At 44.6% G+C, this 18,790-nt stretch overlaps 1 protein-coding gene across 11 annotated transcripts in view; it reads right to left on the bottom strand.

The window, feature by feature from the left end:
* ZNF827 (zinc finger protein 827) overlaps window positions 1-18,790 on the bottom strand; it is a 168,452-nt gene that overhangs the window by 73,335 nt on the left and 76,327 nt on the right. For all 11 annotated transcript variants that reach the window (XR_014142830.1, XM_081811805.1, XM_081811804.1 and 8 more), the window contains exons 6-7: window positions 5,670-5,909; window positions 3,248-3,305 (exon numbers count right to left, since the gene is read on the bottom strand). Coding sequence is in view for 10 of the 11 variants with exons in the window: in XM_081811805.1 (XP_081667931.1) it covers window positions 3,248-3,305; window positions 5,670-5,909 (298 nt within the window). In the remaining variant the exon portion in view is untranslated. The remainder of the gene's footprint in view (window positions 1-3,247; window positions 3,306-5,669; window positions 5,910-18,790) is intronic.

Raw genomic sequence — 18,790 nt, 5'->3', positions numbered from 1 at the left:
GCTCTCCTGGGGCCCAGGCATGGAATATCCGCACCCCACGTCTCCTCTCGTTGGTAAACACATACTGGAATGCCGAGCTACAGTGTTTCTTCCTAGGCTGCTACACTTTTCCTTAGTTCTTGTGGTTGGAATGAGAGTCAAGACCAAAAAAAGTGGAGAAAGTTGTGGGTTTATATAGGACAGGGAGAGAGAATCAGCTGCTTTCTTCCAGGACTGCACATCTCTTCTCTGCTCTCGGCCCCCTGGATATCCAGACTCTAGGGGCAGGAGATCTCACTGAGTGTAGGAGCTCAGACACCCCCTGGCATCTGGAAGAGTTTGACCCCAGGACGGTACTGCGGCCAGCGTACCAGGGCCCGCTCTTCAGAATTAAACTATCTTTAGTGTACCTAGCAACTCTCAAACATGGCAGATTCTGAACCTGACTGCAAACATGAGCCATCATTCTGGACAGCCAGCTTCTTCTGGAACACCTAGAAGAAGATCCCACTAAGTACCTGAAGATCCAGAGATAAGGAAATTCAGAGGCTTGATGTCAATCTTTTGGAAAGTATCGAAAATCCTACCTTAAAACGTAAGCCCCCTGAGCTGACCTTGTGCATACAAAATAAGAGTTCCTTCTAAAACAGGAATCAAAAAAGAGAAGCATTTTTTTTTCCTGTCCCTGCTATCAGTTAACTGAGGTTAAAGAGGATTTCTTGGCATGAAGCCGCTTGATTCTATTCCACCTGAAGTAATGAGGTGAGAAGGTAAAAAAGAGATCTGTTTGAGGAGAGGCTAATTGAACAAGTTGCTACTCAAAGGAAGAATAAAAACACACCAAGGATTCTACAGAAGGAGAATAAACCCAGAATTCTGTAACATGGCTTTATAAACACTGTACCACGTTGGGGGCTCACAGCAAGCACCTCTTCTTCTGCTTTGGGCAAAAAAATCTGATTTGGATTTCTTCTTACTCATAATCTCCCAGCAAGAGAAGAATTTAAAGATTGCCTCATTTTTGCCAAATGGCTAAAAAAATTTCTCTTCTATCCTATAATTATGTTCTAGCTCCAGCCAAGGCAATTTAGGCTATGAGACGCATTTCACTCGTTTGGGGCTAGTTCAAACCTCCTCTTAGTCTTCTGCAGCACCGTACTGGGGTCAAACTCTTCCACCTGAAAAGCATAAAATAACATGGCTTCGTAGCATACCTTTCTGTTATGTAAGTATTACTATGTGATCTTAAAGATCCAGCAGAAAACCACCACAGGGGGTGCTGTCGGGTCCTGCCCAGAATTCCTTTACTGCATTAGCGTGCTCACCATGAGCAAGCAAGCGAGCGAGTGAGCGAGTGGCTGGGGTGCTGGCTGTGAACGGTGAGCAAGAACTGCCTTCACCTTTGGAGCCCCTGCAACTAGAAGGCTCCATATCCCCTGCTGGGGGTGACCCGAAGCTAGTGAACAGCATGGGGGTCCAAAGAGCCGGCCCCTTTGCCTCCAGGCAGGATTTACCTTGTGGTGCAATTCATGCTCCAGAATTCTCTGTGGGATGGAGCTAAAGCTGGAATCCAGCCAAAACTACGTCCTTGCTCTACAACTTCCTCTCCCCTCTCCTGCCCCCTTCATTTCCCAGCAGAGTCCTCTGAGAGCACTCCCTCAATAAAGCCCCTTCACAGGAATCCCTGTCTCAGGCTCTGCGTCTAGGGAACCTGACCCGGGACACATCAAGAAACTTATGGAAGCAAATTAAAATTAACATTTATTATTTTAATCTGCTGTCTTTCATGGTCTCCCAATCAGGACAATTTCGTGTGCTCAGACCCATGAACACAAGCATAGATACTAAATAGTCTTAAGATTACATGTGGAAGGTCCACTGGCATCTGTAGTAGGTAACATCGCCAATTTGGGCATCCAACTTAATAGACAAATAACCCGCCCAGTCCCCAGACCCATTTCCCAAAACAGTGTGCAGCCCAGATCGCAAGACCCATTTTCCATCTGTGTACTTAATACACAGAGACAAGGCTGGTACCGCTCTTCTGTTCTGTTATAGCAGGTTTCATTTTCCTAATACTATATGAACTTTGTGTGAGGCCAGCTCGCTCTGTTTTAATTACTATTTGACATTTGATATCCCAAATTCCAATTCATAAAATTAAAAAGAAAAAAACCAACTCGGGTTAAGGTTCAGATGAGCACTGTTCACGTGCCTGATGATGCTCTGAGGTCGACTCATACCACCTCAAAAAAGAAAAACATCATTTATCTTTCGTTGCAAGAATGAAAAATACCAAACCAGTCAACTGCTCCCATTAGGAAGAATCGAATCTAAGTTTGCTCGGGAAAGCTTAGTTCCTTGATATAAAGCCTTCTTGGGAGCTCACATCTCGTTCTCCCTGTTTCTATTTCATCTGGTAAAGCCTGCATCTGGGGCTAACTCAGGGACTGGAGGGTGGTCTGAGGGTGGGGGACAGTCCTTGAAAGCTAGAGCTCCTATCTTCCCCCGGGGTGCCTTTTTCACAGCGGTGGGGTATACGCTAGTGGAGTGTGCATACCACAGCTGCGGTCTGGATGGCCTTCCAGGCTGGGGATGAGTGGCCGCACGGGCCGGTCCTCCTCCTTCCATCTGGCAAACGGATGGGCAGCCCACCCTGGCTGACCTCCTCAAGCTGCCTTTGGCAAATGTACAGCATCCTTATCTACAGCTGTTAATGACAAAGGTTTTCCTGCAGCCTTTTAAAGCATTTTCTCTCGCTTTAAAGTGTTCTGTCCTCCTAACAGTGCCGTGAGGCAAAAAGTTGGGATATCCTTGATGACCAGTGATCCGTCCACACCTGCGGAGCTACTCGGGAACCTTGGTCTCCTGACTGGGTGAAGCCTTCCTGAGATACGGACCCAGCTCCCCATCCCAGTTGTGCCACCCGTTTAAACTCCCAGAGTTTAAGAGAATAATAACATGACCTACTTCACAAAACTATTATAAAGGAATAAAAAATAAGAACATCTGGAAAATTCTCCAGCCAAGTAACAGCTATTAAATGTTTGATAAATATTAATGGTCTTCCCCCTTGGCGCTCTTGCTTTCTGTATTGTTCCCACAAAATGTCTAACACAAACTGGGGGCAAAAGGCATGACTCCTTTGAACCCAGCGGGAGAAAATAGTTTGGGGAACAATGCGCAACATGTGATTGGGGCCTGACTGCCCACACAGGGGGCACTCTAAGGGGATGCCCCCTACCCCCCCCCACATAAAATGGCCTACCTGGTGGTTGTCCGAATGGTGTTTTCTTTTGTGTGATTGTGCTCTTTGCTCACTTTTTCTGTAAGAAGAAAGAATGAAACATTCCTTTTAGGTTATTCTTATTCGATCTGTGTCTCTAAGGCTTAAACAGAAACTCCCTCAACATTTCTTTTTCTCTCTTGTGGTTTTCTTTTGGTTTCCTTTTTATATATTCAAACCCTCCCTGGCTTATTTGTAAAGACAATCATTAAAAGCATATAGACAGCATCCACAAAAACATTTTAGTAAAAACCAAAGGGAAACAATCACTGACAAATTTCAAGTGTGTTGTCTGATTTTAATGAGGCCTTAATAAGTACACATACGCACACAGAGATGTGCCCAGAACCTGTTATTTCTACCACATCTTTCCCCGGCTGAAAATTTCTGCTCTCCTCTGATTCAGCATGAAAATTGCGGTTGTTGCAACTGTTCCGCTTCTGACTTTGATGACAACCTTTAAGCATTCTGTATTGTCAGGCCCCTTTGTGAGAGGAGATACAAAAACAGCCGTAAGACCTCTGGGTTCTGCAGTCATCGAGCGCTTATTCTGATAAATGTCACCAGGGACAAATAAAATATCATTAGACAAGCAGAGGTAAACCCTCCCTTACTCTGTCTTGAGGTCTGTATCTACCAGCTGTCAGAAATTATTTAATTAGCTTTCAAGAACACAAAAGTTGAACTCCGGCCTTCCCAATCCAGTTCAAATGTGAGGATTCTGCCCTGACTATTACAGCTCTCAATGGCTTCAGCATGCAGAGGAAACCTGGCCAACTTCACCAGGGTTTCAGATTTCCACGGCAGGGCAAGCAAAAAACTCCTGATTTTAGGGATTTCTGAACAAATTTAAACAGATATCTGGAAAAACGAAAGGCTTCCAACATCGGCCCAGTACTTTGTTAACACTAGTCTGAAATGGCTGCATGCGAGTTGGTGTGGACGGTTGCTTTCTGTCCCCTCGACAATGACAACGAGGCTGAATTTGGATTCAGAGGCAGTATTCTTTTAGAGAGCAGGAAATTGGGGCTAAAAGACTTGCCTGAGGTCACCCAGGCAGTAAGTGACCATGCCAGGGTAAGAACTCTCAGACATAAAGTTTGTCACTGACAGCAGACAGCGATAATGTACTGTGAGAGACAGAGACTTTCTGAAAAGAACCACCCTGGCCTCACTTTTGCAAATTTTAACTGCTAAGTAATTTTCAAAGTTATATTGCTTTTAGATATGTTTTCAGCCTGTTTTCTTTTCTTTCTTTCTTTTTTTTTTTAAAGCATCTTGTAGGATTTGGAGCTTTGGGGAGCTTGCAAAGATCCACGTATCCTGTGAAACTTACGTAATTAACTATTTCCATTACTACAGGGCTTTGCACAAAGAACAATCCTTGTTTATTAGGAGGCCACCATTTTCAGGAACAACTGATAGTTTCAAGCTCTGGGGTATGTCACCAGGCCAACAAGAAGGTGAACCATCATGATGGTATGCAGATTCTAGCTTCTTTTCCCTGATATTTTTTTTAGCAGGGAAAGCAAGTGAATACTTAAATAATGAGGCATCTCATGGCATTTTGAATATGTTATCCATAACAAAAGAGAGGTTATCATACATTAGTAACAAACTTTACTGATGCATGAACTTCCATATGTAGGCCAAAAAAGTACGGACAAGCTGTGTGTATTTCATATGAATCTGAATCTTATATGTGTATGTACCTTCAGACTCAATCACGTTCAGATAATAACAGCATGTTAAATTTGTTAAGGACAAACACTATGCAGCTTGAAAGAGTTAACAAAGGTAACCAAGAGGACCCTCAACTGTTCTATCAAGACTCTTAGCTGAGCTGGTAATTCCTACACCTGTGAATTCCAAGTATTCAAAGTAGAAACAATTGGTTTACAGAACAATGCTCTGCAAGGGGATAGTTGGCAAGAGTCCTCCCATTTTCATCTTCTCCCTTTCCTTGATTTTTTTTTGGCAAGATACAGTAAAATCTTAATTCAAACCACACTAATTTGGAATTCATGGTAATTCAGTCACTGTTGGAGTAAATTGAAGTTTATCTTTTGAACATTAGAAAAAAAGAAAAAAGGCTGTTAATCAGATCAACAGCCTAAGCAAAAGTAGAGGTGAGATGTTTAGCCTAGTCAACAGGGATCATTGGCACAGAATTGAATAGAGTTCTAATTTCAAATCATTCTTAACTATTTATTAAAGAAAGTTTGGCAGGAGTTCCACTTGGCAACATTTTATTAACTGTTAGTTTGAGTGGCAGTATGCATGTTAAAGTAGTAAAATTGATTTCTGCCTGAAAAATCCTATAATGCGGGTGTTTTTACTTTGTTAGAGTGGCTTTCCTTCCAATTATTCCCAATTATTGACATTTTTCTGCACAGAAACGTACCTGACAGTTGAAAGAGAAGCTCGGAAGCCATCTTCACAGAGATATCCTGACTGAAGAGGTTTCTCTCTGGGGGCACTCTGCCCTCTGGCATCTTCTGTAAGGGTTCGGTTTTCTCTCGCCCGATTAAAGTGCTATAGCCAACATTCCGGCTGGGTGATACCGACACATGCGAGTCCTGGATGTCAACCTCCATGGGCTCCTCTTTAATCTTCACCATCTGAGTTTCCTTGTAGCTCTCCGCTGCAAGCAGGTGAACGAGGAGAAACCAGAACACCACGGTTTTAAAATTCTGAACCAAACCCAGTTTCTAATCACAGAGAGAACCACGAGGATCATGTCTGGAAGCAGGTGAGAAGAGTGCCAAAGCACAGGGACACACAGATGGAAAAACTACTAGTTCAGCCCACCTGCTTTCCTGAAGAAGTAGGGAACTGAAGCCCAGACAAAGCAGGTGACTTGCCCAAGGCCACACCCGTGGCAGCAGATCCAGGCCCACCTAGGTCTCTGAATCTAGCACTAGGGGTCCGGTGACCAGGGTCTCCCGGGCACTCCCCCATGTGCTCCATGCTCTCTGCTAAGCTGCTTCCAGAACTAACGGAGAACATGGTGAACGTCTGTCCTTGTTTCAGAACTTACTCAATTTCAGCGAATCAAATCAAAGTGAACATTTTATTATGACAATTGTCTCCCTCTATTTTTAAAGCTCTGATCAGTTTTTTTCTCTCTCTCTTCTAGGGCACCTAAATTAATAAAGGGTAAACAGGGTCAATTCAACTGAGACATTTATACCTTGCTGGGAGCTAGTAATCCTCAAGACCACCTAGGAAGTTAATTGCAGCCCAAGGACCAATGCTTAGGAAAACAGCAATCTTACAGGCCGTTGTTGCTTTAGGTGTGACTGTTAGACATTTGATCTTTAGTCTGAAACATACATTCACCTTGCAAAGTCGGACTGTCTTTATGTCCATGCATTCTGTAGAGCTAATGACAGAGCATCTTTGAAACAAGGTGGGGCAATCAGCCCGGCCATTAATTTGGGTCACTTTAAAATGAGCACACTTTCAAATCAATAAGCATTTATTAGTAATTACAGTGTACTCAGCATTCTGGAAAAAAAAAAAAAAGAGGACATAGAGAGAATAGTGGGTTGAATGGTGACCCCTCAAAATCTGTCTATGTCCTAACCCCAAGAATGTGTGAATGTCACCTTATTTGGAAAAAGTGTGATCTGCAGATGTGATTCAGTTAAGGATCTCAAGATGAGATCATTCTAGATTACCCAGGTAAGCCCTAAAACCAATGATAAGTGTCCCTAGAATAGATAGATAAGGACGACAGGGGAAGGGCGTGTGAAAACAGGACTGAATATGTGTTCCACCCTCTGTCCCAAAATTAATACGCTGAAACTTCATACCCAATGTAATAATATTTGAGGTGATTAGTCATGAGGATGGAGCCCTCAGGAATGGATTAGTGCCCCTATAAAAAAGACCCCAGAGAGCTCCCAGACAGCAAATATTTGGGCTCTTTGATTTTGGACTTGCCAGCCTCCAGATCTGTGAGAAATACATTTTTGTCGTTAATAAGCCACCCAGTCAATGGATTCTGTTATAGCAGCCTGACCGGAGCAAGACAAGAAACTGGAGTCATGGTGGCCACAGGCTAAGGATTTCCCAGAGCCACCAGAAACTGGGAGAGGTAAAGAAAGGGGCTCCCCTAGAGCCTTCAGATTTCAGACTTCTGGCCTCCAGGTTGTGAGGGAATAAATTTCTGTTGTTTTAGGTTACCAAGTTTGTGGTAATTTGTGATGGATGGATGGATATAGCAATAAGAAGCAGTAGGGAGCAGACTGGACAGATGTGAAAGGGGAACCTCATTGCTGTAAGCTTGGTGGTTAGAGAAAACTACGCGTTCCTTACAAAGTAGGAGACAGGGTGGGAGCCAAGTACATGTGTAGTTTATTGAGTTGTAGTAAAGAAGACGGAAGAGCACTTTGAATTAAATGATTACAATTAATATAGTGCTGTCAATAAAAGCTATATAAGAAGTGGGCTAATTGTTCTTTTCTCCTTCCCGACATATTACACATGGTTTTCATGGTAAATGACTTGTTTTTTTGTCAGCAACTAAACTGCCAAGCAACTGTTATATTTAATTTAGAACCCTTCCCCCTTTCCCTATTCCTGCCAAACTGTTGTTTCTCCGCCTATCTGTGAGGCTCATAAAAACCAAGTTGATTCAATCATGCTAAAAAAAAAAAAAAAAAAGAAAGAGAAAATAAAAGAATATGAAGCTTTCAAAGTTACATGCCTAGCTTCTTTGCCTTGATTTGTAGTCCACCTGATTGTTTCTGGAGTATGGACTGCAGCCCTTGCAACCTCTTAAGCGATTTGATGACCTGACAGCCACCCTGACCTCTAGCTACCTCACCCATAGGTGCAGTCACAACACACATTTCCCTCTTTGTGCTCCCTCAAAGTACACAACATTTGGAAAATAAACAGCGGGGTCAGTGACACAGGTATGTAATGATGTCTCTGAACCCTGCAAGTCATTCCAAGGCTTGAAGACAAACACAAAAACATACTGAAAAGGATTCACTTAATTCCACAAAAAATTTCAATGATACGAAGAGCAAAGCTAGAATGAAGCTCCATTATCTTTGTCTTTTTCCATCTCCTTTCCCCAGCTTTGCCCCTAGGTTAAAAATCATCTGGCTATGTGTACCACTGGCTTGAATGGTATCAGGTTTTGAAAGCTACTTGGGATAATTTCAAGTATGATTTACATGAAGTGCTTTCTGTCCTTTCTTATGACAACTCTTGACCTTTCACAAATGCACAAAACACTGATTACTGATAAAAACCTTTAACATTTTTAATCTACCTGATAGACTCCAGACTCACAGAGAAGAGTTTTCAAGCTGACATCTCAATGGACAAGTGAGACATAATATAAGAAATATATAAGAAAAACATTTGCCAACTGTTCTCTTGCGTTTTTTTGTTGTTGTTGTTAAAGCAGGTTTCTTAACCTCAGCACTGTTAACATTTGGGGCTAGATCCTTTATTTGGGGAGGCTGTACTGTGCATCGTAGGATGGTTAGCAACATCCCTGGTTTCCACCTACTAGATCTCAGTAGCACCCACCCTCCAGGTGTGACAATCTTGAATAACTCCAGATGTTGCCAATATCCTCTGGGGGCAAAATCCCCCAACTGAAAACCACTGCTGTGAAGTTTTTGCTACACTTGGGTTTTCAACCCCCTTCCCCCAAATTTAATCAGAACCCAAGGCAAATAAGAAAGAAAAGCTCCTCTTAAGTTCTAGCTTAAGGCTCCCCCACATATTAATCACCATCTCAGCCTGGTGCCTGGGCAGGCTGGCCTAGGAGGCAGGAGGCAGGCTGATCTGGGAACAGATCCTAAGTCGGCCAGAGATCCCAATGGTCCTCCCTCCCCTTTACATGAGGTGTCCTGACAAAACAGTGGTTGAATTAATCATTTCACTCACTCTTAGCTTTGACTCCCACACCCAGGGACATGTCTACCCATCCAGGGTTTACTCTTTCCCATCATCTTCCCTCTCCACACATATCATAAATCCTTTTAGAATCTCTTCCTAAAATAATAGGACAAATACTAATTTTACCCCAAGTGGCCTATACTGCTATTCCAAGAAAAAAAACTGGCACGTGGAAAAAGATGAGAGACAGTGTTAACAGTAAGGTTATGCCTGGGAGGTGGGTTGTAGGTGACTGTTTATTGCAATGCTCATTTGTATCTTGTAATTTTTCTTTTTTTTTTTAAGATTTTATTTATTTATTTGACAGAGAGAAACACAGCGAGAGAGGGAACACAAGCAGGGTGAGTGGGAGAGGGAAAAGCAGGCCTCCCGCGGAGCAGGGAGCCCGACCTGGGGCTAGATCCCAGGACCCCGGGATCATGACCTGAGCTGAAGGCAGACGCTTAACAACTGAGCCACCCAGGCGCCCCTGTATCTTGTAATTTTTCTATGATCAATATAGATATTCTGTCATTTATGTACATTTTTAAAAAATAAAAAAATGACTACAAATGCCCATAAGAAGACGATTATTTCCTCTTTTAGAAGCATTTAGAACACTGTGTATGCCTGGTGGCATCGGAAGAGTGGGTTTGCAAATCAGATGAGTCCGATTCAAACTCTGCTTGGCAACTGCAAGGGAAAAAGCCATGAGAATATCACATGGTCTTTTCTACTTTTGCGAACACAGTACACATAAGTAATTATCAATTAGTATTATTTCATTCATCAGTCATTTGGTCATCCCATCGTTTTAAAAATGTCTACTAGGTACTATGTACTAGGACAGAGGAGATGTGGGATACAGAGGCAAAGAAGACATGGCCCATGACCCCAAGCACTTTAAATCCACATGAATGATCAGACAAGTATAAACAGTCCTCTAATAAAAGAGGTAAAATTAAAATACAGTGTGGGAAGAGGAGTCAAGGAAGACCAGGAACCAAAGCACAAAAGGTGGACTGTAGTCTGCTTGGGGTGTTCAGGGAATATCATGTTGGCTGCTTTGGCTGGAGGGCCAGAATTGAGAGATGAAAGTGGCACCTTGAGGAAGTGAGACTCACAGGGTGTAAACATAAAAGCAACTCTCCTTCTGTATTCCACTGTCTCTTTAAGTTGGCCCTGCAGGAAGAGTCCCTCTACCGTCCCTGGGTGAAAACTCGGGCAGGCCCATAACCTGATAATTCTTAGATAATACAAAGCCGTATGGTCCTTTAAACAGCAAAATGGTCTTGATTCAGAATCCAGAAGGTCCAATCCATGTGTTAGTCTACAGTTCCACCTCCTGGGAGGGGAGTCCCTCCTGGAAGAGAGTCCTTCCTGGAAGGGTCTACAGGTAGCCTTTCATGGGGGAGGGAATCGGCTCCTTCTCCCTCTCTCGTTGCCTTCTCCCCAGCACACTAGCTGTCTTTTCAGACCCTAGAAAATAGCTAGAGGAGCAGGGGGAAGGGAGGGAAGGAGAGAGGATGGAAAGCTCTTCGCTATCCCGTTCTAGAATGGTTTCACCCTGTTTAGGCCAGCAGGCATTTCTCTCATGGAATTCAAGCATGGGGTCTTCAGAGATCTTTAATTTCGAAGTGTTCTTTCCCCTGAAGTTCCCTTTACGTGACTCAACTCCCTCTTGTCTGGGGTCCCTTATTCCCTCCACTGGCCTAGGAATCTGCCTGTCCATCCCCCTTTATCATTGTGCAACCACCAATGATCTAGGCGACCCCACTGGAAGGCATTTAAGGCCATACCCAGACTAGCCCTCCTGTGGGAAAATGGTCTACACTGGGGCCATGGTTGACAGCTCCTCTGTACTTGACCGGATGAACAGCACAAGCTCAGCCCCCTCATAGCACAGAAGGATTTCTTGTACACGCGGTCCCCAAAGCAGCTCGCCATTTCCCACCCTCTAGCTTTCCCAGGCAGAGACATGGGACACCAGTGCACAAGGCTCCCCACTGAGGAAAACACATCACAAACGCCCAGGGGGCATCCCATAAGCTGTGCTCTCTAGATTTGGGGTGAGGCCAGTACCCCTTCCCTTATCCCTGCCACCCTGCAGTGGGGGGGGAGCACAGCACAGTTGTCTCCGAGATACCCTCACCCCCATCTTCAATCGCCTCTCACTTTTTATACTCAGTTTGGCCAAGAGGTCCAAGAGTTGTGTGTGCGGTAAAATGTATCACTTTAGTCATTTTTAAGTGTCCTGTTCAGCGGCATTAAGTACATTCACATTGTTGTACCATCATCTCCATCCATCTCCAGAATTTTTCATCTTCCCTACTGAAGCTCTACCCATTCAACACTAACTCCCTATTCCCCTTTTTCCCAGAACAGTAACCACCTTTCTATTTTCTGGCTCCAGGGCAAGAGTTTCCTCCCTCCCTCCCTCCCTCCTCTCCCTCTCCTTTCTCTTTCTTCCCCTTCCTCCCTCCTGTTCTTCCTGCCTCCCTCCCCTTCCTTCCCTCCTCCCTCACTCCCCTGCCATCCCTCCCTTCCTTTCTTTCCTTCTCTCCCCTTCCCCCTCCCTCCTTCCCTCCCTCCCTTCCCTTAAAATTCTTCATGTTGGAACCTTGGTGCTGAAGTCAAATCCTCTAATGAACAACCGCTTAACAAAGAGAGGCATATTATATTCCAGAGAAATAAACCTGGAGAGGTAGGTAGGGGCAGAATGTGAAGTCTTCGGTGGGGGCCCGGATGCCTATACAGAATGGGGGGGGGTGAGCGAGGAGCCAGCGTTTGGGAGGTTTGCACAGGGGAGGAGGACGATCAGGATGCACTTCAGAAGGCCAACCTGGCAGTGGCACTTGGAAGGCCTGGGGGGAAGTGGAAATGGGGGCACTTGTTAGGAGCTTATGATGGTGATCCAAGCAAGGAGACGCTGAGGGCCTGAACTAAAGGTCATGGGGATAGAAGATTCATAGGATATTCTAGAGGTTGAATGGGGAGGAACTGGAGGCGACTGTCTAGGAGTCTGAATAAAAAACGAAGATACCAATGTGAGAGAAATTGCAAAGAAAGTTCATACATGGTGTGGGGTGGCGTGATTAAGAAAATGATTCTATGACTTCTAAGCCTCGAGATTTGGGAGACGCCCTCAATAGGAGTAGGAAAGACAGAAAAGTTGGGTGGTGGAGAAATATGGAGGGACATTTTCAGTTCTGTTTGGGCTAAGTACTTAGGATTCCTGCAGGAAGTGCAGGTTGGGATGGCTGCGGGCAGTAAGAGGGGAGTCACCAGTGACACACAGACCGGAGGTCATCCAACTCCAGAGGACGTGGTGAGATCCAAGGGAAGGTGAGTAGAGAGCAGCGGATGGGGTGGGACTGTTACCTCTACTCTTAGACTGGAGGAGGAAGAAAGAGTGAGGAAGAGAGGAGGCAAGGGAGTGGCCCAGCATGGTGTGTTCATGGAAACCCAGAGAGAAGGAGAGAGACACCCCAGGTACCTTCATGAAAGCCTCCTGCTTCTAGCCTCCAGGCCTGTCGAGGCCCACTGCATTCCTGCCCTTGGGCTCCTGCACCCTTAGATGATTCCTTCCCTTAGTTTCTGTCCCCTGTAAAGCCTCAGGCCCACCCCCCCTGCATCATCCCTCAGCATGCCTCCAGAGGCCTCTGTGCTCCTGCAAAACTGCAGTATTCCAGTAGCTTCAACATGCCGTGCTGTTCCTCACCCTATTCCCTTCTAAAACACCCCAGTGACATCCTGTTCAGATTTCAAAAGTACACCTGGCCCTTAAACAATGCGGGGGTCAGGGGTGGTGACCCCTCCTCCCCCCACACAGTCGAAAATTCACATGTAACTTTTGACTCCCCCAAAACTTAACTACTAATAATAGCCTACTGCTGACCAGAAGACTGACTGATCACATAAACAGCCAATGATTGCATATTTTGTCTGCTGTATGTATCATAAACAGTATTCTTACAATAAAGTAAGCTAAAGAAAAGAAAATGTCAGAAAATCCTAAGGAAGAGACATTTGAGGCACTGTACTGTAGTTATCGAAAAAAATCCACGTCTAGGTGGACCCGAAAATCCCGTGGACCTGCACAGAAGCGGACCCGCATAATTCCAACCCGTGTTGCTCAAGTGTCATCTGTATTCAGGTGTTCCCTCTGTGAGCAGCATTCCTTTATCTGCATCTAGTGACCCTCTCTCTCCCCGCTCTATCCTACCTCTAGATCGTTCAGCCCTGCAAACCCTGGAGCGCGCTGCAATTATTATTCACACCCGCGTTTTCCCCTCTGCACCGAACTCTCGGGGGTGAGCGAGATTCTTATTCATCTTTCACTCCCGAGATGTCGCACAGGGCCTGGCACATTCGATATTCTTAATGTGTATTTGTCACACGCGTCACCTGAAGCACACACACGGCACGTTTGTGATGCTCGTGTCTGTCTCTTGATTCCTCGATCTGCCATAGACGCTATGAACTCATACATGCTATGAACTTAAAAACAAAACAGGAGGGGCGCCTGGGTGGCTAGTCGGGTAAACGTCTGCCTTTGGCTCAGGTCATGATCTCAGGGTCCTGGGATCAAGTCCCGCATCAGGCTCCCTGCTCAGCGAGAGCCTGCTTCTCCCTTTCCCTCTCCCCCGCTTGTGCTTTCTCTCTGTCAAATAAATAAATAAGATCTTTAAAAAAAAAAACAACCCCAAAAAATATGAAAGGATGAAACATTGACAATGGCACTGATACAGACAATAAAAATTGCCCCTTCTCTCTCCAGCTGGTTCACGATCGTGGCCCTGAACTAGCATTTTAGAATAACAAGAGGCTTCAAAGAATGCGTGTGGAAGCAACACCAATGATGCCATGTGGAAACAGTACACTTTTTAGAATGATATTCGTGTCAATTAGATAAAATAAAAATCTTTCATCTCCAGCTGGCCATCCTCAAAGATACGGGGTTCTCACTGGTCCTAAAAACACCGTCCAGGTGTGAAACCCGATTCCTGTCGACTGTGGGTTTATTACTAACACTCTGTGAACAACAGTGCAGGGCAAGGGGCCCAGGTGAAGTGAAAGGAACAACCAGGGACAAGAAATAAGCTCACACGGTGGCATCCTATCGCAGGGCCTGGCACCCGCGGGTGTCTGATCAAGGTGGCCGCTCTCTGCCTTTGCTTTCTCTTGCTTGACTTTGCCCTTGCCAAAATCAAAATGGACTGAAGAGTTGGGGTGGGTTTCCTTGGTGGCTCGGGGAAAGACGGAGCCCCAGGCCTCTCCCTGAGCCTCTGAGGCAAGGATGGAGGCCGAAGTGTAAATGTTATTCCACAGAAGTCTGACACCACCCGTTGGACTCTTTGTCCTCAGAGAGAAGCAATGTGGGAGTGAGGCAGCCTTGGCCCGGCGGCCATGCCCTCACCTTGTGAGTGGAGCTGGGTCCCCAGTGAAGTAGAGAGAAACCTAGCCCCGCTCTTCATATGGGAATGAAGAACCCGAGTCTCACACGCTGAATGGTATTCTTCCTTTCCTCTTTCTTAGCCTACCCTGTCTCTCTAAAGTAGCGATCACATGGAACACAAGCACAAGCATCCTGACACAATTTTCCCTTCTTTAGGGGACCAGATCGGTATAGGCTTCTCCACGGTTAGTTCATCCTAAGTTTCATTTTTCTCCACGGCGTGGCCCTTGGTTCATTTCCACAATGCCTAGAGTGCTGCGGGCCTCAGCAGGGAGAAGCTCCCCATTCCTGCTCTGAGGAATGAAATCCAAGGCTGTGGCTTTTCCATGGGTGCTCCACACCCCAGAGAAAGGCAAAACACATGCTCTGATCAGTTTCCTTCTCTCCCTATGGACACACTGCTCATCTGCTCCTGGGGAAAACAAGAGCAAATGCTCTCCGTGAAACAAAACAGAGGGGCAGATGATTTTACTCTGGTTCTTCTAATAATATACAAGAATCTTTGAGAACAGTATATTCTAACAGAAGAGCCCTACAGTGACCTACAGTACACACACACACACACGTACACACACACACACACACACTTTCGATTCCTAAAACAATTTCAAAGACATTTTATCAGAATTGGCCTTTTGAATTGGCTCACCAAAATTGTGAGTTATTTCCCCTCTACCATATACTACCTGGCAACTCAAGAAGGAGAAGTCACAAACATCTGAAGATTTAGCTATGCACACTAGAAATCACAGTTCACTAGACAGAGGTAAGCCGGGGGTCCACTTAGAATCAAGTTTTTAAAAACCTACAGGGTCCACTTAGAATCAAGTTTTTAAAAACCTACAGGGCGCCTGGGTGGCTCAGTTGGTTAGGCGTCTGCCTTTAGTTCAGGTCAGGATCTCAGGGTCCTGGGATCGAGCCTCACATAGGGCTCCTTGTTCAGTGGGGAGTCTGCTTCTCCTTTTCCCCCACCCCTGCTCATGCTCTCTCTCTCTCTCTCTCAAATAAATAAATATTTTTAAAATAAAATAAAAACCTACAATGAGGAGTACCAGGTGTTCTATCTGAATCTTCAAGGAACAAATATGCCCTCAAAAATGGAACTTGAACTTTAAAGGTAATAAAGAGTTAGTGAGCCCTGGAAGTTCTCTTTCTGGGGTCCAAGAAACATTATTTTCCATCAGAGCAAAGTAGTTGAGGCTTTATCCTTTGGTCAATTTTTAAACTTGCCTTTGCATCCTCCAGACCAGCAAGCAATGCAACAGGTCCTTGCCTGAGATAGCTCAGCTGGGCATTTGCTGGTGTTTTCAGATTGGCCACCAAACCGGGCCCATGGTTGCAGCACAAGTTTTGGACTCAATTCTGGGTCTGATGTTGCCTAGCGTTAGATGACACAGGAGGCTCACGTGACGAAAAGGAAGTCCCTCCCCCCTTCTGGTCACGCAGAAGATGATCACAAGTCAGGATGTGTCCATCACACTAAACGAATTCTGCACAATTTCACTTGTGTCCAATGACAATCAAGAAAGAAAATCTTTCAGTCACTGGGGGCTCCAGGACATCAGTTTCTCCAACCAGCAGATGACGTGGAGTGGCTCAGTCATTATCTGCTGACCTCTGAGTGTCCCAGTGTTAATGTAAAACCTCTCCCAATCATCTTGTTTTCTTTTCATTTGATGATTTCACTAGAAATTAGCTAAAGAGGCACATTTAAACTGTACGTCCACCATTTGGTAACATTCCAAATGATCTCATTTTTAAAAAATTAACCTATTTTTCATCTAATGTCCAGAATACACTTCACTTGTCTCACATTAAAAAAAAAAAAAAAGAAAGAAAGAAAAAGGGTCAATTAAAGCATCTGATCTAACCTTAAATCTATTTAACATTATTATCCTTTGCCATTTAATAAATCTAAGCCCTGTCCACCTCATCTGCTGTGATTAATAGGCCTTTATATATCCTTCTCTGAACCTGAATGCTGGTTGGGGGTGTAGGTTTTAAACAGAATCCTTGCAAGATTCAGTAAAATTCCTGCTGACATGAAAATAACCAAAAAGCAAGGTCCATCTCTGTCAAGTGATCAGTTGGTCACTGCTTTACGCCCAAAGAGGAGGGAGAAGGACAGAGAGAGTCCCTAATACCCAAAGACAGGAAGGAGCAAGTGAAGAGTTTTCTCTCAATAGCTGAGAGTTTTCTAAACTTTTAAGTATTTTCCACTAAAAGATGGTACCAGGGTATAAGTATATACAGACAAGTTTCACATGTTTTCCTTGGGTGGTACTAAATATTACTGAATCATGCCCCCAGGCTATCTCTGTTGAGAAGCCTTGACTATTTCTCTTCCATTGGTTGATGTTTCCAGCAGGCAGGGAAGGGCTGGTAAGCATGGTGCAGAGAGCAGAACATCCCATAACAACAGATATTAACCCAGGCACTAATTAACTAGAGTGAGGGAGGGAGGTATGGGTAGCAACAGATGGGGTGGGGAGAGAATGCAGGACCTGTGCAGGAGAGGGCACTGTTTTATTCCCCTAGGTTCCCTTTAGGACCTAAAGCAGGGCTTAGAAAATAGTAGGAGCTCAATAAATACTTGTTGAAAAAATGAATAAGTGGAAGAAAAAAACAAACAAAAATAAGAAGAAAGAAGGAAGACCATAAAGAAGAAGTAGAGAGATAAGAGAGAACTAAAGGACAGAGTTCATTTAAACCCAAGAAATCTTTACATACTTGTGCCAGAAATCAAATCCCTTAGAGCCAGTGATAAATGAACGTTTGCTTTTGCTAGGGCACTGTCCCTAGCACCATGCTTGCGGGAACCCTTAGACCGGGGGTGAGACCATCTGATGGTGGAAAATGGTCCCTCTGGGCTCTTAATTCCCCTTACTTCTTGGAGACATGAGTGCATGGGTATCCTCATGATGTATTCTGGCTGTGTTTCAACCTTCTCTTCCAAATGTTTTTGAAATCAAAGCTACTTACAAGTAGCAATAAATGACTCATTTGAATTTCCCTTCCTCTCTCTCTTTCTGTGTCCTCTCCTGGGCAGGTGCTGAAGAGCAACGAAACAGCCAACCAGGGAGAAGGGGGAGGTAACCCCAAATCGGACAATGAGGCCTAACGCTTGAACACTCACTGTTACCACAGGATGAACACTTTAGCTCTGGATGCCTCCCGGAAAGCCGAGAGAGAGTCATATAGGAAGAGCTTTCTAACATAAACAATGTGTTAGGAGAATATATTTTAAACAGCATTAAAATGGGATAAACAGGGCGCAAAGGCTTTAGCACAAGTAACTGAGAAGAGACCACCATCTGTCCTGGTTAAACTATCCTCCTCCTCCTACTCCCCAGTTTTCTTTTTTCTTTTCCACAGCTCTTTAAAACAAAGTGGAGGCAAAAAGGTATTATCTACATATTATCCAATCTGTGAGCTAAATAAGCATTGATGAATTCCAACTGAAGACGAGTACCAATATTCAAATGTATAGAGTGAGGCAGGATGATTCCACTCTCAAAGTAAGTCCCGCAAATCACTGCACTCTCACCTTTCGTTCTCATTAATCTTTTGGCTCTGCTGAGAGCCTCTTTCCCTCTCGACCAGAGGGGCTATGAAACGTACCTTTGGCTACATATATGTGGACCACAGAAAGCCTCCAATAAGGTTATCTCCATGAATGCCCCTATCCCAGAACACTAGGAAGAATTTCTGGTAGCAACGGTAGGGAACTGTGTGTCTATCTTTAGGTAAGTTTATGGGGATAAGGATGGTAGTAGCAGGAAGTAAGGAGGGAGTTCATAATTCATTCTTTAGACAACGACCCTCACCACCTGATTTTGGCCCTAAGATGAAATGTGGTGGGTCACAACTATATTCGATCACTTCCCCCCATTTCTCCAGCTGGGGAGATAAGTGATCCAAGCACGTGGCAAGTCACGGGAAACCAGGAAATGTGCTGGAATCCAGCTGCTGTCCCCAATTTAGGAAATAGGAAGTAAATCACCTCACAGCACAAACTCAGGATGGTTCAGATTGGGGAAAAACAGATACATGGGTGGCGTAAATAGAATTACAAGGAGGGAAGACCAAGATCCCTTCAGACAGAATGGCATTGGTCCTCGCATTTGGATAAAGCAAAAATGCCCCTCTCAATCCTTCGT

The sequence above is a fragment of the Leptonychotes weddellii genome, chromosome 2, assembly GCF_054177405.1.
Source record: "Leptonychotes weddellii isolate Sample4059 chromosome 2, ASM5417740v2, whole genome shotgun sequence".
Taxonomy (NCBI): domain Eukaryota; kingdom Metazoa; phylum Chordata; class Mammalia; order Carnivora; family Phocidae; genus Leptonychotes; species Leptonychotes weddellii.
This window is presented reverse-complemented; position numbering and strand designations above follow the sequence as displayed.